The 24,542-nt window shown below is 31.9% G+C and overlaps 1 protein-coding gene across 5 annotated transcripts; it reads right to left on the minus strand.

Annotated features, from left to right (window-relative positions):
• Window positions 1–632: 632 nt before the first annotated feature.
• On the minus strand, window positions 633–24,501 carry LOC133186662 (uncharacterized). 5 transcript variants are annotated; one of them, XM_061321905.1, is made up of 23 exons: window positions 24,349–24,501; window positions 23,820–23,911; window positions 21,444–21,521; window positions 21,099–21,147; window positions 20,193–20,330; window positions 20,029–20,063; window positions 18,359–18,442; window positions 18,075–18,122; window positions 16,778–16,860; window positions 16,564–16,600; window positions 16,138–16,300; window positions 15,677–15,767; window positions 15,478–15,528; window positions 15,226–15,316; window positions 15,054–15,135; window positions 14,815–14,837; window positions 13,942–14,032; window positions 13,606–13,711; window positions 13,414–13,506; window positions 11,565–11,667; window positions 10,276–10,406; window positions 7,690–7,716; window positions 3,849–3,986 (listed from the first exon to the last, which is right to left on the minus strand). In XM_061321905.1, coding segments are annotated over exons 1-23 (1,746 nt in total). In that variant the 5' UTR covers window positions 24,398–24,501; the 3' UTR covers window positions 3,849–3,985. The 5 variants fall into 5 exon arrangements, with proteins under 5 accessions (XP_061177888.1, XP_061177887.1, XP_061177886.1 ...); XM_061321904.1 differs by lacking the exons at window positions 7,690–7,716; window positions 14,815–14,837 and adding an exon at window positions 14,602–14,624 and having other exon boundaries at window positions 633–3,986; XM_061321903.1 differs by lacking the exon at window positions 7,690–7,716 and having other exon boundaries at window positions 633–3,986.
• Between the last annotated feature and the right edge of the window lie 41 nt (window positions 24,502–24,542).

Genomic DNA, 24,542 nt, shown 5'->3' on the forward strand with positions numbered 1-24,542 from the left:
TACCATGAATATATTGAAGTGATTTAGAAGTCCCAAACACTCATTCTTTAGGTATTTTACCCTTTATACCTCCAATCCTTAGATATCTTAAACTTTTTTCTCAGTCCTATTGAGTTCAGGTCAGTTCCAACATCTAAAGCAAGTCTAGTAGTGTTCATCCCTAGTTACATCATCCATTCAAGTTTAATCATAAGACCATATACATGTAGTTATAGAGCTACTCCAAAAACATTACCCTGGTCAGTCATCTGGAAAAAGTAGGTCAGATCCAGCATCTGAAGCAAGTCTTAGCAGTGTCCATTCCTAGATGCATCATCCAGGCAAGTTTGGGTCAAATTCAGCTAATATTCACTCATCTGGAAGTTAAAAGTCAGACCCAGCATCTGAAGCAGGATGGGTAGTGCCCATTTCTAGATGCATCATCAATGCAGGTTTGGTCCAAGTAGGGCTTAAAGTTACTTGGGAATGGACCTGCTCCTAAGACTTTAACCTGGACGCCAACACTGGGGTATAGCATAGGCTCATTTCGACTTTGTCAAGGTGAGCTAAGAATGCACAGAGCACCTGCACTCTTGTGATTGTCCAAATGGATAACATTAAATCAATTAAGCAAGAAAAAAAAATACATATCATATATTTTCATCAACATTTTTACTTCATAAGAGTTTGATACACATTTTTAAAAATAAAAATGGTTTCCATTACCAGTTTGAACTAAGCATTATTTCATGGAAGATGACCACCTTGGGAAATAAATATTTTACATGTACATCTTTCATAAAATCACCTGCACCTATGTACAAACTAATAACAGAAAATATTAACAAAGTTCAAACATTTTCTTACATCTCACAAATTTTGGCCAAGTCCAAAGATTATTTTGTAAAGTTGGAAAAGCATAATGTCTCTGAAATAGATATCCAATCTTTGGTACTTCTTGTAATGCTAAAATCCTTTAATGTTAAAATACATGAAACAATTTTCCCTTTAATTCTGTGACAATTTCAATGTCTTCACTCTCAATGAAACTGAAATGTGGTAGTTGCAGAATTGTAGCTCTCTAGGAAATACAATTTGGACAGACATATCAGAAATATGGTATGTCTGTCTGAATTTTCTTTCCCGGAGAGCTACAGTTATGCAGCTAGAAAAGTGGAATTAGTGTCATAGTGACTTGGCTGTAATATCTGAGAGAGTTAACCAAACTTCTGGTCCTTGCCTACATCACGGATATATCCAATGAAAATTCCAGCGTAATGCAACATTCAGAGCAAAAAGAAAAGCAGATAAACTGGTACTGCTTGATGATTTATACAATTATCCGACTTCAACATCTAAAGTAATTTTAAAAGAGAATTCTGCAAATAATATATATTTTTTACATCCACCACATATTTTTTGTCATAAGATTTTCTTCAGTCAATTTAATTGGCATAATTTAAAAAAAAATCTTTTGAGGACAGTCTTGAAGCCTGTGATGTGCAATAATAATAATTTTTGAGGTCTGTCAATAATATGTTTTGAGGCTCTGTTAATAAAAAGATATGTATTATAGTTTACATCACTTAAGTTTTGAAAATCTTGATTTTTCAAAGAATATATAAGTTTCAATACATCAAAGTTTCATCATGTTCAAAATCAACAACAAATAAAAACAGTTTACCATCTTATCACCTTTGTGCAAGTATATATATAATAAAAATACAATTTGTGACAGTCTGAAAATACTTTGTATCACTAAGAGATTATGTCCTCATAATTTAAATCAAAGTTAAAACAGTAACTAAATCTACAACTTTAAACAGATCTGCAGTTTCTGAAGCTTAGCAAGCTCTGTCTCAATATAAGTTTGTTTTTGCAAGAATCAATATTTTTCCACATTTTAATTTATAAATGAACTCCGTAAATAAATGCATTTCCTTGAAAACAAAGAGGTACATTCATAAAGTATGTTGAATAGTTCTGTAAAATTCATAATACATATTAAAATAATTCAGAGATAATCCTCCTCCCTGGATTAACAGAATATATCGAACACGTGGAGTTCTTTCATGGGAAAAATTAAAACATGATACAGACTTTATCACATTTAAACTTTTGCAAGTAGGAAGCCTATCTGTATACTTAAACCTTTGAATGTAAACATCACCAGCATTTAAACAGACATCATATGAGCAATACTATTCTACAGTTCAGAAAAACAGAGATCTGAGACTGCAACCTAAAACAAAAACTGTATTACACAATGACCATTCTTCACTTAAATGAACAAGAGGCCGAATAGCTACAATGCTCACCTGTGTCATGTCACTGTGACATCCTATTGTGGCTCAACCTTAGCACCATGATTTGAACAAATGTGAATCTACATTAAAAAGAGGCTCTCAAATATGCTTTCACTTTTCTGGTTCAGTACTTGTGAGGATATTAAATGACCCAACCTACTTTTTACTCTTTTATTATCTCTCCTTGAAAAGGGGTTTGGACCTTTCTTTGAATAAACTTAAATACCCTTCAGTCAAGGATGGATTATGCTATGTTTGTTTGAAACTGGTCTAGTGGTTTTGGAAAAGAGATAAAAAATGTGAAAAGTTATGTACAGAAAGACAGACAGACAAGCAGATAGATGGATAAACTTTGATCAGAAAGGCCCACTTGAACAATTGTCTCAGGTGAGCTAAAAATATTAACAAATAGTGTCAACAGATACATTTACAAAATAATCATCAGGCATAATCTAAATGAGGTTTAGTTTCCCATTAATGTTTTGATATATCAATTTTCTATTAAAAAAAAAAAAAAAGAAAAGAAAAAAAAATTCAAGGCTAATGACCAGCTCTTCAAGAACCTACTTTTACTTTTAAAAAAAAATACAGCAGAAAAATGAGGTGCAATATCTTAGTTCAATTCCTTACATGATTAAAACAAAAACTACTACATGTACTATTGTAAACTAATTCATATAAAAACTGTCTTTACAATGCAGATTGAAGCAATACTGGGTGTTCAGTACATTAAAAACGTCATGTTTTTGGCTGCATAATGCCCTTTACAAAAATTAGTCAACAATATCATAGAAAATAAGATCTGACCAGTTCATTAATGCTGACCTCAGCCAGGAGAAGACAACTCTAGGATCACTCTAGTTTACAAATAATACTAAATATTGATATAAACATGTGACTAGTTAATGAGAGAGTCTTTGTCCTGTTAATACATGTACATTCTCCTTCAATAAAATATTTTTGTATACCAATGTTTTCATGTGTTTCAGAATCTAATTATAATAATAACAACCACAATTCCAGGAAACCCAAAATAAAAAGTTTTTCAGATCTCGGAAAACAATTTTTCATATTTGATAAAATGCAAAATATGATAAGATTTCTTTCTTGTGCAAAAGTAAACTTCTGTGCAGTGTACCAATATGGTACAGATCTACTGTCTCAACTACAATATGAATTGGTTTCAATTTTGAACTCTTGAATATCAAGATTTTTTTGTTTGTTTGTTTATGCTACAGAGTTTGAAATAAAATTATTCTAAAAAGTCCCTGAACATATTTCCATGCCTTCCATTATGTATGAAGTTTCTTTAAAACATTTTAAAACACATATTGGTACATGTATAACATTAATTTTTTTTTAATCATTACTTTCTGAAAATAAAAGATCTAAAGAACAATCTCCACAAAACCAAAAGATTTATCCTAACCTAGACAGCACCTAAAGAAAGACAACCTGGTATCGTAAATCGGATTTTGAACTTTATGACGATTTTGCTACGTTTTCTGCCATGGTTTTTTGTCCACTCCTTTGCTCGAGGATATGTGTTTATTGCGGCATTTGTCCCCAAAGGAACACCCAGTGGTCCTCCAGAAATAGCATTCATCCCCGTTCACAGGACCCGTGGTGTTCTTTGGGTCCATTGCTGAACTTGTACTGTTAACTGCTGTAGAGTTCTGATATTGGGCAGCTATTGCTTTTCTGGAAATATAAAAAAATACTTTCCAGGCATGTTTCACAACTCATCCTTATAAACAGACAGGCATGTTTCACCACTCATCCTTATAAACAGACAAAGACATATTATTGTATTATTCTGCACCGATACAATGGTATAAATGTCAATCATCATTTACGGTATTACCTTGCTTCTTGCATCAGATATTAAAAATACTCAAAACTTCAAACCTTAGCCTCGAAACCAGGTTAAACTTAAATGAAATCAAAGTTCTAGGATTTTTAACATTCTTACTGTGAAAAAAAAAATGCCTTTAGTGAAACCCATGATGGAGAACAACCCAGCAACCTTTGATGCATAAACCTTTCCCAGTAATCCTTAAATTTCTTTTCTTGACCACAAAATTGTCAATTTTTAAATCATCAGATTTCATAGCATGAACATTTTACTTGAATCCTAATCATGTAATTCCTATATTTGAAGAAATAGATGTAAATGTGCCTCGTTGTTGAGGGTAGAGTAATAAATGAGTACAAATTTCATAGATATTTGACCAAATAAGCATTAAGGAGGATCTCTACATTGTCACTATATGAATGACTTCCATTTAAAATGTGATTTAGGTTTGAAATGATCAGATTCTGTCTTAAACAAACAAGAAGTCTGTGAGCCAATGCTCACTAATAATACCCCCGCTCTGATGTGAATACACAAGTTCGGTTATGGACAAACAAAGTGATAATCAGGAAATTGACATCGGATTTGTAAAAACTGAATCCCAACATATGGCATGCCTAAACAAAGATTGTGCTAAAATTTCAAGCATCTGCGATGAGTAGTTGCTGAGAAAACTACGACCAAAATTTGTTATGTATGGTACGGACAGATGCACGGATAAACAGGAAGTTGACATTGGATTTGTTCCAAAAATGAATCCCATTATATGGCATGCCTAAACAAAGATTGTGCTAAAATTTCAAGCATCTGCAATGAGTAGTTGCTGAGAAAACTACGACCAAAATTTGTTATGTATGGTATGGACAGATGCACGGATAAACAGGAAGTTGACATCGGATTTGTACAAAAATGAATCCCATTATATGGCATGCCTAAACAAAGAGTGTGTTAAAATTTCAAGCATCTGCAATGAGTAGTTGCTGAGAAAACTACGACCAAAATTTGTTATGTATGGTACGGACAGACGCACGGATAAACAGGAAGTTGACATCGGATTAGTACAAAAATGTATCCCACCATATGGCATACCTAAACAAAGTTTGTGCTAAAATTTCAAGCATCTGCGATGAGTAGTTGCTGAGAAAACCACAACCAAAATTTGTTATGTATGATATGGACAGATGCACAGATAAACAGGAAGTTGACATCGGATTTGTACAAAAATGCATCTCACCATATGGCATGCCTAAACAAAGAGTGTGTTAAAATTTCAAGCACCTGTGCTGAGTAGTGGCTGAGAAAACTGCCACCAAAGTTTGTTATGTGTTGTACGGACAGACGCATGGATAAACAGGAAGTTGACATCGGATTTGTACAAAAATGAATCCCACCATATGGCATGCCTAAACAAAGATTGTGCTAAAATTTCAAGCATCTGCAATGAGTAGTTCCTGAGAAAACTGCGACCCAAAATTTGTTACGGACAGACAGACACACAGACAGACAGACAGACAGACACACAAGGGTAAAACAGTATACTCTCCTTCGGAGCGGGGGTTTAATTACACTGTATACATGAACTCTAGCTGTTGTGAATGGGTTTATTCTCTCAAAGCCATCAATGGGAAGATGGTTGATGCACCTTTTTTAAAACAAAATATTTCATCAATATCTTCAAGTACGAATTGATTTTATTCACAAACTTACAGAGATTTATCCTCTAAACCTGGTTGAGGTATCTTTTTGTCCAGTTGCTCATTTTATAAACATTATGTCACCAGAAAACATAATATTATGCTTACAAAAAAATGAAATATTTATTTACGAATATATTTTGAAACATATGAATCAACTGAACACCTGAACATGATTATGACGATCTGAGCAAGTCATCCGCCATACCCCTAGAGTTTGCCCTTGACTCAAACATAAGTTAGTATAAATTTTTTGGGCATGTGTTAAGCAAAGAATTCCATTTGAAAACTGTATTAAGATTTTGTGATGAAATAATGCAACAATGATGATTAATTTAATAATGGTAGACCTTTCTTACATGCTTGATTTCATACATGTACTATGTCACATGATCTATTCTGTACTAAGAAATGAATCAATATGAAGTGCATTCATTTCCCCCATTTGTACCTCTTCAGTCATATATTCCATGGAGAATTATCTTTCTTTGGATTTAAATTTTGAAAAACTCATTTCAGGTATACTGATCGAGGTTGTGGCTGATAAAAGATCAAAATGATGAAAACAAATCTTAAATGTTACAAACAATTATAAAGACAACATTTCTGGACACTTATCACAAAGAAACTTTTTTTGTAGTTCATATAAGACAATAAACATGCACAGTGAATAAATAAATGTATTTTGAATACTGTAAGAAATTATGTAATAAAACGATATGTAATATAAAATATATGCAATGCAAAAAAATATTATTTTCATTTTTTAAAATTATTTGTAATAGGAAACTTTAAAATTTTCTTTAAAACATGTTTTATATTGTATGATATTAAAATCTGTATTAAATTTACGCAAGAATCATGCTTGTTTGTTTGTAGAAGAAGTCCTCCGACTATCAACTGTACACAGACAAACATTGTGACGAAAATCTTAACACCAATAATCAGAGTACACATGTACCGTAATTAAATGAATAAACTATTCATCAACTGTAATCAGATACTCAACTTAAATACTTTGTATATGTACTTAATTACTTTGTACTTGTACATCATGACGAAGTGTGCATTGAAATAGATTTAACAGACATATGATGCAGATAAAATAATTGATACTGTTGGACACATTCTCATATCCACAGACCATATACCTGTGACATCCCCTTGTAGACTAAAACTCAAAACTATGAAACATATATTACATAAAAAAAAAAATTATCAAAAAGTGCTCATCTATTCAACAAGCACATTGGCAGTACTTTTTTGTTACCCCCTATAGATAGCAAATTAATGAAAGCAGATGCACCAACCTATATAATTACCTGTGATTTATGACAAAAATGGAAGTGGATTGTCTCTAACAATAGGCTTGGCATATAAACTTAATATGTTGATTTTTTTTTAGAAGTTAAAAAAAAGATTTTCAAATACTCGTTACCAATAATGTAAGAAAGGAAATAATTATACATTAATTAGCCAAGCAAGACAAGAGCCACATGGTGCCAAGAGCCATGACAAGATCCATTAACAGGCGGTACAGAGCTCCTTGGTCAAAGCAAATAAGCCAACATGCATACAAAGCCATAGATTGCAAGACAAAAAGCATTAGTTGTATCTTAGATCTACTACTAATTCATGTGCTGCAACCTTTCAAAAATTTCCTTATCCTCATTTTTAATACATTGACACTGTAAATAGACCGTGATTTTAAGTTTGTAGGATGAAAGCTATCTTGGGATGAACTTCTTCATTGTATGACAATAAGCCACTTCCATTGACACCGATAAGAAAAAAGAACATTGATTAGAAAAAAAAAAAATGAAGACTGAAGTGATCAAAAAAAAGACTTTCTTACCATTTTATGTGAAATTTCCGAGATGTTCTAAATGAAAACATAAATGAAGGTTGAATAAAAATTTATTCATCTTAGGATCAAATTGTTTGTGATACTTCTAAAAACCACCATCTTTACTTTTTTGTGAATTACCATGATACAGTTGTAAAGAACAAAATGAGATTGTGAAAAGTTTATGTCAGATATACAAACTTCACAAATATGCAAGAATGCAAGATAAGCTCACTTTAGCTTATGAATCAGGTGTGAGCTATGAATTGATTTCACAAAAAAAACCTAAAAATTTGCAAGTTTGGACCTTTCTTTCATTGTTTACACATATTCATATAGCCCTATGCATGCCTGAAGACTAGCTATTGGTAATCAAAAACACCATGTACTTGTTTTTGTGGTTTTAGGTAAATACATGTATAGAGTCATTAGTTTCACAATTCAACATCAATTTATTTTTGTTTCTTTTTGCATTCTAAATAATGTCTTTTTTATTGCACACAATTGTCTCAATAAATCTGTGATAAAGCAATAGGATTAAGATTTCTATATATCCTGTACTTTCAAATATAGATGTTTCCTAAGATTGATGATGACAACTTAATGATTTCTATAATAAAGTCTTCACATTCTCTGGAATCTCCAAGCCCAAATACAAGTAAAATGAAGAATTAGAGAAACACATAAAGCAACATGATTCCTGTATTTTTAAGTCACTGGGGAGATGAACAAGTTAACCTGTCTTGTCTATAATTGATAATGAGGATTACTGACTTTGTAATCTGTCAAATTTTAATGTTTATGATGCAATCAATCAAACAGTTCTTTGAAGTAGAGCAGTAAAAACTAATAACACAGGGATTGACATTAACGGTTGTCCGATTGCCCGGGGCAAGTAAATTCTCAGTACGGGCAAGTGAAACTGCTGATGTACTTGTCCGATCGGGCAAGTGAATATTTGATAGATTTTTTAAATCTTACATTAGTTTATAAACAAAACAATAATTTGAACATTTGATTTCTACCAGGAATATATGACATTCTTTTTGTAGTCGGAAATTCCTCGGTAGCGCCGTTTATTCAAAAATCGGGTTCGTTATTCCATTTTTCTTTCTGGGTAGTTGACAAAACTGACTTCTTAACATTCTTATTATGAAATATGATATTTAAAAATAGTTCATTTATTTACTCACAGAACATAGAGAAAACCAGTTATTCTCGGCACACGATGTATTCTGATTAGGATATTTATGTTTCAAAACATGGCCAATGTTTTTCTTTAGCGTGGCTTCAGTTTTTCAGGGGGGAAAAATCTAAATTCACAAAAAGATCATTAAGAAAATAATTTTCAAAAATATGAATTTTATTTAAAAGGAGATATTGCTGCATGGCAGTGTGAGTTTACAAGTATTTAAAATGTAGCATCACCTGCACATCAAGATATTTTTCTGGCACTTAACTTGCCAAATATAAAAAAAAAAATATCTCACTTTATTTACAATAATAAATTAAGTTATCGGTTTCCCTTCTTTCTAAATTTTGGGCAACCAAGTTTTGTATTCGGACAAGTCAAAGTTTGAGTTCACTTGCCCAAAGGGCAAGTGAATCTGTAAGTTGATGTCTATCCCTGTAACATTCAGCTTAGACTAAGAAATTCCTCTTTTGTACTCTCCAAAATTGTCAATTCAATTCCTGAACTCTAGCATGTGAATTTTTTTTAAAATCCCACCCTTGCATCAGAAGTACATACTATTAAATTATTGTGATCAGAAAGCAAATATAATGACTAAAGATTTTGAATGGAAGTATAATAAAGGACACAACTTTTTCAACATGGTTTTAAGTCATTTTTATGAATATGACTATTAGTAATGTCTCTAACAGTTGATCCTTTGCAAAAATTAAACTTCCACTACAACTAAATGATGTATGATGATCTTGCTACAAGATAAAATCATGCAATTCCACACAAGTGAATACAAGGTAGTAGTGGGGGGTCAGTGATGAGAGAGATATATAAACTGACCATGTATTGTGACAACAAATTGATATGGACACATTTGGAATCTACAGTACATCCACATTACTTATGACTAGATCAATAATCCTTGTACTTGATATACAGTTCAACTTCAGTATCTCAAACATCCATATCACGAATATCAAGGACATGTCAAAGTGAGTTGGAAATATCACTTCCAACATGTCCTTGGTACTCAAGATATCGATGTTCAATATACTAACATTCAACTGTTTTCTGAAAGTGTATGCATGCACAAGTAGCTGAGAAAAAAGTGGAATTTTTTTTAAGCATTCAATACTTCAGCAACTTGGTGAGAAGCAAATGTACAATTTGTGGAGCTACAGTAAAAATAAAAGTTCTAGCAATTTGAACATAAATGTTTATTATCCAATATACAGGTCTACAGTATAGTCCAAAAGTCTGAGCTGTTTTGATTCAAGTAGATATTTAAAAAATAGTTTTGAATTTGGTTTCCAATCAAAATCTAACCTCTATCTCTCTAGAATAAAATATAATATACACATATTACCCTATTTTCTGGATGAGTCTATCCCCCCTCTTTAAATACTCACCCTACATATGTTTGTCTCTGCTGGGGGCTACTACTGGTATTGGGGGTTTTCCGTATCGTAAGTGTACCACTATTTACTATGGGGTTGTCAGGGAACTTTATCAGTAACTTCTGGCCTCCACATTCAGCTCCCTAAATTAAAATTAATAATTAACATTCATTTTCTTAAGCTCACTTAATTTAGGGAAGAGACTCTCTTTAAACACTGACATAGAAATGTAGGGCATTTTTTTGAGCTGTTTACATCTTTCAGATATGAATTATTTGTTTCTCACTTCAAGTAATCTTTGTATAAAATGTAAGGGTTTTCATGAAAAAGTTAAAAGTTATATACGTAAAAATAAACATTCTAATTTTAATCAATTTTCTCAAAATTTAACATATTCAGAGGAAAATTGATCTACTTTACCAGAGAAACGTGAATATTCACCTGTAAACTGATCTTTTATACCAGAGAAAAAGGGTAAAATTAACCTAAAACTGATCACCTTTACCAGAGAAATGTGAGAAATTCACCTGTAAACTGATCACTAACACCAGAGAAATGTGGAACATTCACCTGGAAACTGATCACTAACACCAGAGAAGTGTGGAATATTCACCTGGAAACTGATCACTAACACCAGAGAAATGTGGAATATTCACCTGGAAACTGATCACTAACACCAGAGAAATGTGGAACATTCACCTGGAAACTGATCACTAACACCAGAGAAGTGTGGAATATTCACCTGGAAACTGATCACTAACACCAGAGAAGTGTGGAATATTCACCTGGAAACTGATCACTAACACCAGAGAAATGTGGAATATTCACCTGGAAACTGATCACTAACACCAGAGAAATGTGGAATATTCACCTGTAAACTGATCACTAACACCAGAGAAATGTGGAACATTCACCTGGAAACTGATCACTAACACCAGAGAAATGTGGAATATTCACCTGGAAACTGATCACTAACACCAGAGAAATGTGGAACATTCACCTGGAAACTGATCGCTTACACCAGAGAAGTGTGGAATATTCACCTGTAAACTGATCACTAACACCAGAGAAATGTGGAAAATTCACCTGTAAACTGATCACTAACACCAGAGAAATGTGGAATATTCACCTGTAAACTGATCACTAACACCAGAGAAATGTAGAAAATTTACCTGTAAACTGATCACGAACACCAGAGAAATGTAGAAAATTCACCTGTAAACTGATCACTAACACCAGAGAAGTGTGGAATATTCACCTGTAATCTGATTACTAACACCAGAGAAATGCGGAAAATTCACCTGTAAACTTTGCATGGCTTTCCCTGCAGCCTCCTTTGTTTTGAAATTTACAAAAGCACAGAATTTTTCAGGTAAAGTCCGCACACTTGTCACAGAACCATATCTGAATTAAAAAAATCAAATGCAACATTTAACAGCTGCAGATACATGTATGAATTCTGTTTTGTTATGGTACAGTATTCTTCTGGTTTTTTTTATAATCCAAATAAGGACAGCGCTAAGTTTTTATGTCAGCTTGTGACACCATTTTTTTCCACTACTAACATCACTTGTCATATGAGAGTAAACAGATAATAAATATAAAGGATTTATTTATATATTATTTATTTAATTACTGAATGAAGGAGAACTAACAATTCTCATAACCTTAAATAATTAAAAAGTTCCAATGTAGCAAATCTTTCTGTTCAGCTGAGGTTCCAAGTTGTCATCAATTTTGTCTTTGCTTTCTTCTCTACTTGTTAGTAAATTTTATTTTTTATCTTTCTCTACTAGACTTTCATACAAGAGCTTGAACATAAATTACCAAAGGAATATCATCGATGTAAAAATTTCAGGAACCGTATGGTGTAGTCGATTTATTTAATGTCCAAATCTATTAGATATATTTATTCTTGCGATCAGCTAATCAAGTTTTAATTGACCATTGATATCTAAGATGTTTCAGTACCATGCAGACCGCTATCTAATTAGTGAAGATTTTTACTTGAGGACCCTATTAAAGGCACTTTATCATTTAATTACAAATGTTTCCAAGCTAATTTAATGGCAAAATGATAATAATATGATTCAAGAATACTGTATGTGTACATACATGTAAATTAACGTTTTCAAAATTTAGCGTAATCACCGGGTATGGAGTGGTTGGCTTAGTCATGAATAAGCGCTACACATGTAGCGCTAACAAATTAAAATAAAAAAGTTGTACTTATTGTCTATGAGTTAAAGTAAATTTTAATATCTTACTCTAAATAATTTTTAAACATCATATTAGATTATTGCCGTTTAATCATCGTGTCCACTTGGCTGAAAGTGAGCCTAAAGGTATTTATTGTGCGGTCGTAGTTTTATTATTGAGCATTTAATTACCGTTTACTATTAATTAAAAACAATTAACTTCAGATTTTCTAATCCAGGAGGATCAATAATGTGTAATTATGTATGTTAGAATAGCATTGTGTAACTAATACTGTACATACATGACGTACATATACATTGTCGAGGTTCACATATAGAGTACGTGGGTCGACACAGTTCAACTTAATGGTCCAAGTGACAAATGCCAAAAATTCATTTTATATTACAATTAAATTTAATTAAAAATGAATTTCGAAAATCCCATTATACATAGATTAATATTTACATACATTTAAATATGCCTATTGCCTGGTGAAATAGATGACGACTAAATCGGGTTCGATGTTCGAGGCCTGATAAAATGGCAGATCGAAGCAAGTAATGAAAACCATCATATCGTATTCATTTATTAACGGTAATCATGAATTAGCGCATCGCTGTCTGCGTCAAAGCCGCTAAAATATGAAGCCCGCTTTTTTAAGTACACATACAGTATAATTGTGTGTCATTTGTAAGATTTGAAACATGATAAAAAAAATCTTTCAAAAGTGTCTTTACATAGGATATTATGTTGGGTAATACTCAATATGGTCACATAGATGTATGACTGAGTCATTTAATACAGACAGTTGCTCAGTCTAGACTGTATATCTATCCTAAATATCTTCCAAAACTCTTCAGGATAACATCTAACAGAGAAACAGCACAGGTGTTGCTTCTGTGAATTCATTACATAAGTTTATATCTGTACATAGTATTTCTAATCTCTTACCTAGAAAAGATTTTCAAAAGTTTTTTATCGTCTACTTTATCTGGTAAAACATTTCCGACCCACAAAGCTGTTAGTCCCTCAGGATTACGTGGACTAAAATATTAATAAACAACAGGTATAGATGGATAAATGAAATGAGTGCTATACATTTGGTTTAAATGATGGAAAATATACTAGATTTAACAAGCTTACTCCATCTTTGTGACATCTTTAGGAGCTTGGGGTTTAGGAAGGGACGGAGTTGTAAAACCAGAATCATCATCAGAAACGTAAACTTCACCCCCCAAAGCATTCTCCGCTAAAAAAGAGTACAAAGAATTGTGTCATGTACAACCTGAAGCAATCTTTCCTTCAAGACTGAGATTTTCCAAGATTTGAAGTTACTTAAAATCATGAAAGAACAAATGCATGTTATTTTTCCTCATGAAATATAATTTCACAAAACACTTTTTTTCCTCTCATACGAAGATTGCATTAAGGAAATCTAACATGGACTTTTTTGGCTAATTTTTGATTAACTGTACATACCGACACCTGCCAGAAGTGAATCCAGAGCAGCCTGTACAGTGGAATGCTTTTTTATCGCTTCTTCAGCCTGAGATCGAGAGAAACCCATTTCCTGAAAAATATTTTTAAAACACTGAATACAACTATGTTGAATACACTTAAAACACTGTCCCATCATCTCAAATCTACTACAAGTTGACAATGACTATACATGTACTGGAACACTTTTATGTTTCATATATAGTTGGAATATTTCAGTACTGTTTCTTTGGCACATATATATACTACTACACCTGTCCTTACTGCTGTTTGGTATATCTTTATACTTACTGTTATTTGGTATATCCTATCACTTACTGTTATTTGGTATATCCTATAACTAACTGTTATTTGGTATATCCTATAACTTACTGTTATTTGGTATATCCCATTACTGACTGTTATTTGGTATATCCTATCACTTACTGTTATTTGGTATATCCTATAACTAACTGTTATTTGGTATATCCTATAACTTATTGTTATTTAGTATATCCCATTACTGACTGTTATTTGGTATATCCTATCACTTACTGTTATTTGGTATATCCTATAACTTATTGTTATTTGGTATATCCTATAACTTACTGTTATTTGATATATCCTATTACTGACTGTTATTTGGTATATTCTATTACTTACTGTTATTTGGTATATCCTATCACCTACTGTTATTTGGCATATCTATAACTCACTGTTATTTGGTATATCCTATAACTCACTGTTATTTGGTATATCTATAACTCACTGTTATTTGGTATATCCTATCACCTACTGTTATTTGGCATATCCTATAACTCACTGTTATTTGGTATATCCTATCACCTACTGTTATTTGGCATATCTATAACTCACTGTTATTTGGTATATCCTATCACCTACTGTTATTTGGCATATCCTATAACTCACTGTTATTTGGCATATCCTATAACTCACTGTTATTTGGTATATCCTATAACTTACTGTTATTTGGTATATCCTATAACTTATTGTTATTTGGTATATCCTATAACTTATTGTTATTTGGTATATCCTATTACTTATTGTTATTTGGTATATTTTTATACTTACTGTTATTTGGTATATCCGAGAACGTAAAAGTTCTTGTACAGCATCATCACAATTCTTGTCTAATTTCAAAACTTGTGTAAAGGCATCTTCTGCCTCAGAGAACATCTACAAACAAATAAAATCAGTTTTACACCATCGATCACATTCTGGCAATCAAAATTAAATGTTTGACAATTCCCAATGCTAACAACTTACTCTTAAGCCAGCTAGTGCTCTCCCTTTTCTAAAATATCCTTTAGGCCAATCTTTTTGTAGTGAAACAGCTTTTTCAGCATCTTTTAAGGCCCTGCAAAATTAGTACAAATTAAAGAAATAATCTGTCGTATCAATGTTACATTTTGTACTCAGTGTTACATCCTGAACATTTCTTTAAACATTTCTGTCACTAAATATTATATTCTTGAGGCAGCAGGTTGAAAGTTTAACAACTCATGATGAGTCCCCTACCTATCATATTGGCTAGTTCGATCATAACAGTATGATCTATTTCCAAAAAATCTGCAAAACATAAGAAATGTATTTTAATAATAAATCAGCAAGATTTGAGACTGAAAGAAAATTCAAATATAATGTAAAAGTAAGAAAATCATAAAAAGACAACTTTATGCTTAAGTATGATTCTGTGTAAATCAGGAATGGTTCTTACCTAAAATCATTGGGGTCTAATTTAATGGCTTCACTAAACAGTTCTATAGCAGATTTATAATGACCTAATTGAGCCATTTCATTTCCTTTAACTGTAAAGAAAGAATTGAGTTATAATCAACACAGAAATGAAATATTGTTTGTACAGTTACTGTACTTCAGCATAACCAGTATCATTAGTGCTGTCAAGATCTTAAAATGTAAATATACATGGTGTTCCTGAATAAAAATGCAGCAAAAAATTACTACATTGTCTACTTTTAATTTATGTACATTTTATTTACACTTAGAGTATCAAAGAATATTGTTATAGTTTCTTTTTTTTCAAATCCTTTCAAATTACTAGTTATACGAGTACATGTATCTACTAATTACATCAACATGTCCCAGAAAGTCAAAATGTCCCAGAAATCTTTGAATGATGAAACTTTCATGTATTTTTGTCTAGAAATGAGGTCTTACTTGCTAGTTGTCTACTACGTAAAACCACAGGGTCTAAATCTTCCGTTTCATCATCACTGCCGTGTCTAGACCTCTCTCTTTTTCCACCTGACTCACTCCCTGAGGTAGCTTTCTTTTTCTTATTAATGACTTTGGTAAAAAATGCTGAATTAGGATCAAAACCCTAAAAAGTAATTAAAAGTTTGGCTCAATTTATCATTCTATAAAGCAATTTAGTATCCGATTTAATATATACACTTTTCTAATCATGTTAAAATGCTCTTTTCAGTGAAAATCTTATTAGTTATTCTTTGTTCAATTTATATTATGTTACTAAAATAAACTGTAATATCTAAATTTTTATCAAAACTTTGTAATTTATTATGTAAATAAAGTATAATGCATTGTTGTTAAAATTCATGGAAACTTTGTTGTGTCTACACATACGCTAACTGCATCATCTGATGACGATGAATTGGCAGGTCTAAAAATAAAAGAAATTTTAGGGTAATAGATTACTAAGCATTCTAATATACTGCAAAAATAAAACATCCTAAACTTTACAAAAAGAAACAGTAAAAAATAACAGATTTATAACTGTATTTCTAAACTTTTAATTCCCCCAAAATAAAAATAACAATTAAGATAAATTTTAGCTTACTTTTTATCCTTTTTCAATTTATTGCCACTTTGTATATCTGTATTAATTGTATCTTTAGTTTTTGTCTGTCCATTTACTTCAACCTAAAAGAAAGGAACATTTTTTTCAAAAGATTGCAAATCAAAAAGAATTCTTCATTTTGAAAACTTAAATGACAGGAAATTCTAGCCTAATCTACATGTACATGATCTTTTTTTTTTTTTTTTTGAGAGAGAGAGAGAGAGACTAAAACACAGTTTACTTCTGACAACAAACAAAAAGGACCCCTCCCCCCCCACAAAAACAAAAATACAATATTCAAATTATTTAGTGCACACTTGTGTAAATAGCATTTCTCCTATTTGGGGGGGGGGGGGGGCTTATTTGTAGTGCACATCCAGAAATGAAAAAAGTAAAGAAAATTATCATTTACTACAAGAGTTGTGAAGGAAGAAGATTTTTCCAATATAACAGGTTACGCAATAACAATCTGATAAAGGGCTGAAAAGCCACACCAGACCTACTAACCTCTTTTGATAGAAAAATGCAATAAACTGGGGCCTGTGGAGTTGATCGCACTTCAAGTTGCTCACAGAATTCAATCAAGGGAGATAAAGGCTGGTCAACTTAAGGTTGATTTACTTAATAAAGTAACAAGACCCCATCACTATATATATTTACCAATGAGATTAGAGAAGACAAGATACACACTGATAGTAAAAGAGAGAATGGAAAATGTAGCAGGTCACGTAGTCTCAAGAGTTATCTCCCTGTCTTGGGATTGTTCTGACCCGCCAGATTATGTGGGAGGGGTGTATCAGCAACATGGTTTTCTTTAACCAATGCTACTTTCTTACCCTCCAATAATAAAACGTTTGATAAGTCTGATTTCCAGCTTCTTGTCTATAATTTAGCCTCATTTTTCAACTCCCTTTGAATGACAGTGATTGTGAATTTGTTTTTGTAGACAATGTGTATGTTCTATAAATCAAGTAAATGTATTTCATGCATTCATTTTTGCCAGTCAATGGCATTTTCTTCATTTACTAGATATTTTTGCATATTCTCTGTATAATATATGCTTGTAGTTAGAGTAATCACTGACAAAAATGTTAAGTAAAGAAACATCCCATTGCAGAATTACATGTAAATAAAGTTTTCATTTCCGTAGAATTTCTGTCAATATAAATCATTAACCATGGTAACTTGTACTGTTTAGGGAATAACTGTTTTCTCCTTTGCTATTTGCGACCATTTGATTCAATGGTACCAAACTAAGTTTTACCAGTTGACATGAAACAGTTGCATTAGAATTTACCTTTGTCTGTTCTTTCTGTTTTTCTAATTTCTTCTTCTCCCTCCTCCTCTAGAATTTGGAAATACAGACTTGGATTAAAGGTACAGAAAGCAATCTATTCTTTATATTAAAATAAAAACAAAGGTACAAGTACTACAAGTTTTATCTCCATTCTGTTCATAAAATCCCAGTTGTCAAGAAAAAAAAGTTTGACACATGAATGCCACACAATTAAAATTTGAATCATCTTGTATAGGTTACCCAATCATGTCTTTACAGTTTTAAAACATTCTACTTAAGTTCACCTTTTTCTTTGCTTTTCTTTTCTCTAATCGTCTTTTTTCTTTCTCCTCCTCAGATATTAATTCTTCTGCATTTCTATTTATTTCCTGAAAGGATTTTTCAACTCTACTTACAGAAAGTCTGGATTGAAAGAAACATGCAAAATTTTTTCTTATTAGACTTACATGGTTTTACATGTATTATAAAAATATCTAATACAAAACTGCAATTATTTTCTCAGGGCTAATAGGTCTTTGCCAGGGCTAACTTTTACTAACAGTCAGTTCTGCATGTCAAGCTAATTTTACAGCGAGTTACAAACACTGGTCTAAACTTCATCAATGATGAAGTCTTTTCCTCTCTAATCAGTAGAGTTGACAAATTTAACAAGTGCTTAAACACCCAATTTTATGTTAACGCCCCCCAAATCTACCTGAATCAAGATCAATAAATTACCGCCTGTCAATCATAAAAAAAAAACAATAGCTTCTAATTTGATTGACAGGCCAGCTACCTGCGCTACCTGATAATCTGAGTTTGCATGTTTTGAAGACGATTGCCTGGTCACGCATCAAACACTTTCATGTACCCGCCTTGTATACACAGTTGATACTCGCGGGTTATAAAAACCACTGTGTGTCCAGTACTCGTAAGGTCTAATGTTGCTTATTTTATTTCAAAAATAATTAAGAGTAGATAATCAAAACACTGATTTCATAAAATATTTGTTTTCCTCGCGACTGTTTGGTAGTTATAAGCAATATGTCGTCCGAGATACATGTATCTGAGGAATTTAGGTCGTCCACAGAAACTTATTATTCGCTGCAGTATTGGAAGTCCACCGATTAAAATTATGAAAAAAAAATTGAATATAACAAATAAGTGAAGATATTCAGCACTAACGACATGGTTTACTAAAAATGTCTTATCTTTGTATAATGGATTCAATCTATACGATGTTGTTAACAGAGACGTGGTTGTAAAGAAATGTGAGAATTATTGCTCGAATTTCCTCTATCGTCTGTAGTATAATTATGTATATAAAGATAACGAACAATGATCGATCCTAAGAAGAAATTTTTCAAACAATAAAATTTTGTTAACACACAAACACGCAGACATATTGAATATTATGGACAACATTGTTGACCAGAAAATAAAAAAAATCTTCCGATCGCGGTAAATGTTCACACGACGGATGAATGGATTTTTTTTCAATATATACACACTTTTCAAAACCATTGTGAATTATTTTATTGAAGATAAAAAAAAAATGTTTAGATTTAGTTGCTTTGTTTTTTTTACTCGTGATTTTCCTAAAATTTTACAAAAAAGCTATATATCTTTATAATTTAATCCTTCAAAAGATTACGATGAAAGCATTAGTTTACAATTAAATTTTATATGGAAATAATTAAATTATTTTAAGTAGTTTCACTCAAAATTAGAAACGAAATACGTAATGTTGACCCTGATAACCAAACACAGACTTCCTGTGTAATGCAACGTGTACATAGGTTATTGACATCTTGGGTATTGGGGGTCTCCAGGTAAATAACACCACTGTTACTTAGACCACTCCCTCTCCTCAGGTAACCGTACGGTAAAAAAAATGGGTCTTTAATGAAAACCCTTAAATTTTAATTTCACAGCTATTAAGACTAATATAAAATTCCAAAACATTCCTACTTACATCTACTGTTAATCTTTTAAAATGAGATTCAACACCTAAAACAAATGAATGTATGAAATGTTATTTTACATACAGTCTACAGACTCTACAATACTGTTTTGGTTAAAATACATTTTTCAATCAATTAATGAAATTTGATGTTATTATCAGAAAAAAAAATTCACCTGTTTTAGATTTTCTGGTATCTTTGATTCTTAATCTATCGGAATAAAAATTTGAAAATTGGTCCTCATCTGATTCAATATCATCCTCTTCATCAAAATCTTCATCAGATGAATCATCTCCAGAACCATTATAAGAATCTGAAAGACACACCATAAGGTAATGATACATACAATATGTACAAAACACTTGTCAGTGTCCATATTTTCCTATGGGTACCCTACATATCTGTCCAATCAAAAATTAAAATAGGTGCCAGGGCTCTCGATTCTCTATAATTGGGGCCGTTTAAAGGCCCCATTCCCAATTCAAAAAAGGTACCTTTTTTCCCAATTTAATGTTTTAATTTTCCCAATTGGTCACTTCCCCAAATATCAAAGAACATTTAGTAAAATATGTAGTTCCTAAACTTGTTATTCATATTTCTCTATATTACAAAACAGAAATTTAGTTGATAGCAACCACCAGAAACTCAATATATAATGAATTCAATGGACATTGTCTGGTTATGATTTTCCCAAATTTCCTCAAAAGGTCGCTAATTTTCCCAATTTTCACAGCCCCGGCCCCAGTCCCAAAAACTGGTGTGAGAGCCCTGGGTGCACAATGGCACTATGTAATAGAGATTCTTTGGAAATATGAATAAATTTTATTCTGTGACACAGGAGGAGCTGTGGATGAGAGATGGGTATCCCCAAGTGTTACGGATGTATGGAAGGACAGACACCCCCATCAGTTTAATGTAATATAAAGTGTATGAAGCAATGTTTAGAAGAAATGCTATTCAATGTATACTGGTAAAATCTGCTTATTATATGTTAATTAAAACACTTTCAGAAATGGACACTTTTATGACATGACTTGTAAATTAACTGCTTTAAACAGCTGACCCTAATGATGGCACTTACGTAATGACTGTGAGAAGAAAACATCTTTGAATAACTGCATCATCTGGTCCTAAAAATAGAACAGCTCTATCAACAAAAAAAACAGCAACTTACTTTTACAACAATTAAAATTCTACAAGGATAAAATTGGGAAAATTAACATACTAAAGTATCAATGTACCGATAAGAATAAGAAAGAGAATTTGAACCCTGTTGTATAGGGAAGCATCCTGTCTCTCATTAACAGCTAATCACCATCTTCCTTTACTTTGAAACGTTGTCAAAATCATCCAGCTTTAAAAATGATTGCAAACCATTTTTAATGTGACATGAAACATGTAAAAGTCTTAATTAATTGGTAATTACCAGTGTCATATTGCGAAGATTCTCCTCACCCTCGTCCTCCATTAATTTTCTGTAGGCTTTTGATACTTCCTTGAATTTCTACAATGATCATTTTTGAAACACATATATGTACTTCCTGAATTTTATTTTTGGGCAGGAAATGGTAGAAATAAGGTAAATTTAGCTCATACATAGATAAGTGCTTAAACCATGTATATTTCCTGATCTTTTTTTTAAGTTTTTTGGGTGATTTGCTTGTATACAGCTAATATCAGAGGAAATGAATGTGTAGGATCTCATTCCCAGACAAGTCATTTCTACATGTTTGTAATTAAATAATTTAATTTAATATTATTTTAACTTTAAATATTCCTGATTTTTCTCATTCCATTTGAATTTTTTTTTTCTTTTTAGCTAAGTTTACATGCAGATCTGGAACATTTGATTTTATTCTTTTTAATTGAGATTAAAATAAGAAATTGTCCTAAAACAATGAACTTCTTATTACCTTAATATTGTAGCCACAACTAGGCCTTTAGGGTCATGACTAATAACTTTAGGGGTGAAACTATATGCCTCCTTCATGGTACAATACACACTGGACAAAGGTTATTTACGCTATATTTTGAAAAAAAATTTTAAAGTTGTTTTGTCTCATTTCTGAATCACTTAAAAAAATTAACTTAATTGACGTGAAAATTGACAAGAAGAAATTGACTGTTAATGAACAAACTATAAGTCTTCAAGAATCAGGTGGGTTTTTTTTTTTTTTTTAAATCTAAACGTGCTGTTTAGCATGTTTAATGAATGCCAAACTTGATTAATAATCCCCATCAAATAGTGAACCGAACCTAAAACAGAGATTTTGCAGGGTGCATCAATCCGATTAAAATATGTCGCAATGAATTGATACCGCAATGAACCTTTTCATTCCTGGATAACTTGACGTATAAATTTGAAAGGTCAAGATTTAAAAAAAAATGATACCCAAAGAAAGGTCACAAAGAATACACAAGTGAAATACGAGAGCCATTGCAGCAACCATTCAGAAACTATGGTCAAGGTTCAAGTTTTATAAAGTAAGTGAAACTCTAAGATCAAGGTCAAAAGGTCAAAATTGTTAGTACCCAAAGAAAGTTCTTGTCACAAGTAAAAAAACTTGTGAAAAATGAAAGCCCTAGCACCAACCATACAAAAGTTACTGCTAAGGTTAATTTTTACAGAAGTAGGTAAAATTCCAAGGTAAAGGTAAAGAGGACAAAATTGTTGGTAAACAAAGGAAAGGTCTTGTCTTGAACTATTCACACACTGTATGCTTTTGATCTGAACTTCCAATATAAAGTTGATAACAGGTTTTCGGTTTTCATTTTTAAGCTTTAAAAAATTCTTCACAGAAAAATGATATGTCCAATCGGACAAGTGCCTTGCAATAATCACTTGTCCGTGAAAAATTTTCACTGGTACCCGACAAGTGTTAATGTCGAGCCCTGTCGTTAAAATGAAATTGTCCTATGAACCCGGTTTAATGATAAAATTTGTTCCATGTGTTGTCAACATAGCAAACAGCAAAATAAACAGGAGTAGATAACTCTAACCTACTCATTTACTACAAATAATCTAGAGAATTCTGAATGTCAACATGGCTTATTAATTCAAAGCAAGAAAAAATGTTGAGAAAATGAGTTGAATTTTTGTCTTTATATGAATTATTTTTTTAGGGTAGAAGGGATATATACACAAGCTCAAAAAAGGTTTGTTATGTTTAACATGGTTAATAAGGGAGTTATTTTCAGTGTTAAGTAACTCCTTTTGTACTCTTTAAAATCGTACTGTAGTGAATCTGCTTCGATTTACTACAATGCAGCTATATGGGACGTAATCTTACTGTGGTGAGGACTTGTCCCGTGACACAGCTACATTATCTAACTACTGACTAGTAATGCAAGGGTCCCAAGTTTGAAATTGTTTTAGGGCTGGGACGATGCAACTTTTTCTATATCGATACGTATCACGATATTTGAGCCACGGTACAATATTTATCACGATACGTTGAATTGTTAATAATTTCTTTTTTTTTGTATTGAAATGAACGAAACATTTCTTCACAAATAAGAATAATTTATTCAAAGAAGTTGTATATCTGTTGTAAATCAAAATCATTTTACACAAGTGGTATTAATTATTATGTATTTCATTTTAATACTTATATGTAGCATATTTATTTTAAATATTTAACCCAAAATGTTAAGTAAACAAAGAAAAACACGAGTCAGAATTTTTTTGACAATACTGCCTTATACGTATCAATATGCGTATCATCATCGATAATATCGATATCTCGTTATATCGTCCCAGCCCTAAATTGTTTGTTGAATTATAAATTGATATCCGACTTACTTTTATAGATTCTGGTGAGTTACTGTGTTTTTCTGGGTGCCACTTTAGAGCAAGCCGTTTATAGCTTGTTCTGACTGAATCTTGATCTGCCCCTGTTAGTATAAAAAAAAATATAATTAACATATGTGTTCCCTTTTCTTACACATATTTGAAATACCAGCTTCTAGGATAATTTTGTGTTAGGCTGTATGACGCACTTTTATTTTCCTCTACCCTAGAAATTTATAGACTTTGTTTTGTATTTTTGTTAGCATGATATGTGATGCATTTTGTCTATGAGAGCATATATTGATACAGGATCTGTTTTTGAACACGAAAAAAACTTACAACCAATTAAAAACTATCAAAAGTATGTATATGATAAATCAATATGCATTAAGTCTTAATATGTACGAATTATCTAAAATGTTCTCAGTATAGGACGACAGACAGTTAGACACCGACTATATCTGTCACGAAAACGTTCCTGTTATAATTGGCAATAAAAGGTTGTAATTCATTTGTTTATCATTCATCCATTCTTACATACCGATTGGTAATTCTAAAATATCATAAGCATCAGATCTTGAAAATCCCATTATCAGTTTTATGAATCGCTGGACAATATAGTATGTTTAAAAACAAAAATCTTTGGATTTAAGTTAAACTCAGGCCGCCATTTTCTGTATTGCATGTGTGTAGCCACGTCACGTGGTCTCTTTGAGAGATTTGATATGGTTTCAA

This window comes from Saccostrea echinata, unplaced genomic scaffold, assembly GCF_033153115.1.
Source record: "Saccostrea echinata isolate AGI-Se365-2 ecotype Australia unplaced genomic scaffold, CSIRO_AGI_Sech_v1 ptg000014l, whole genome shotgun sequence".
NCBI classification, from domain to species: domain Eukaryota; kingdom Metazoa; phylum Mollusca; class Bivalvia; order Ostreida; family Ostreidae; genus Saccostrea; species Saccostrea echinata.

Excerpts from the sequence above, each read along its gene's own strand:
- LOC133186662 (XM_061321904.1), bottom strand. The coding sequence starts at position 24,397 with ATGGGATTTTCAAGATCTGATGCTTATGATATTTTAGAATTACCAATC. Across the intron at positions 21,148-21,443 it reads ATCTTCGCAATATGACACTG|GACCAGATGATGCAGTTATT; the intron begins GTAATTACCAAT and ends TTCTATTTTTAG. Across the intron at positions 10,407-11,564 it reads AAGCCATGCAAAGTTTACAG|GGAGCTGAATGTGGAGGCCA; the intron begins GTGAATTTTCCG and ends ATTTTAATTTAG.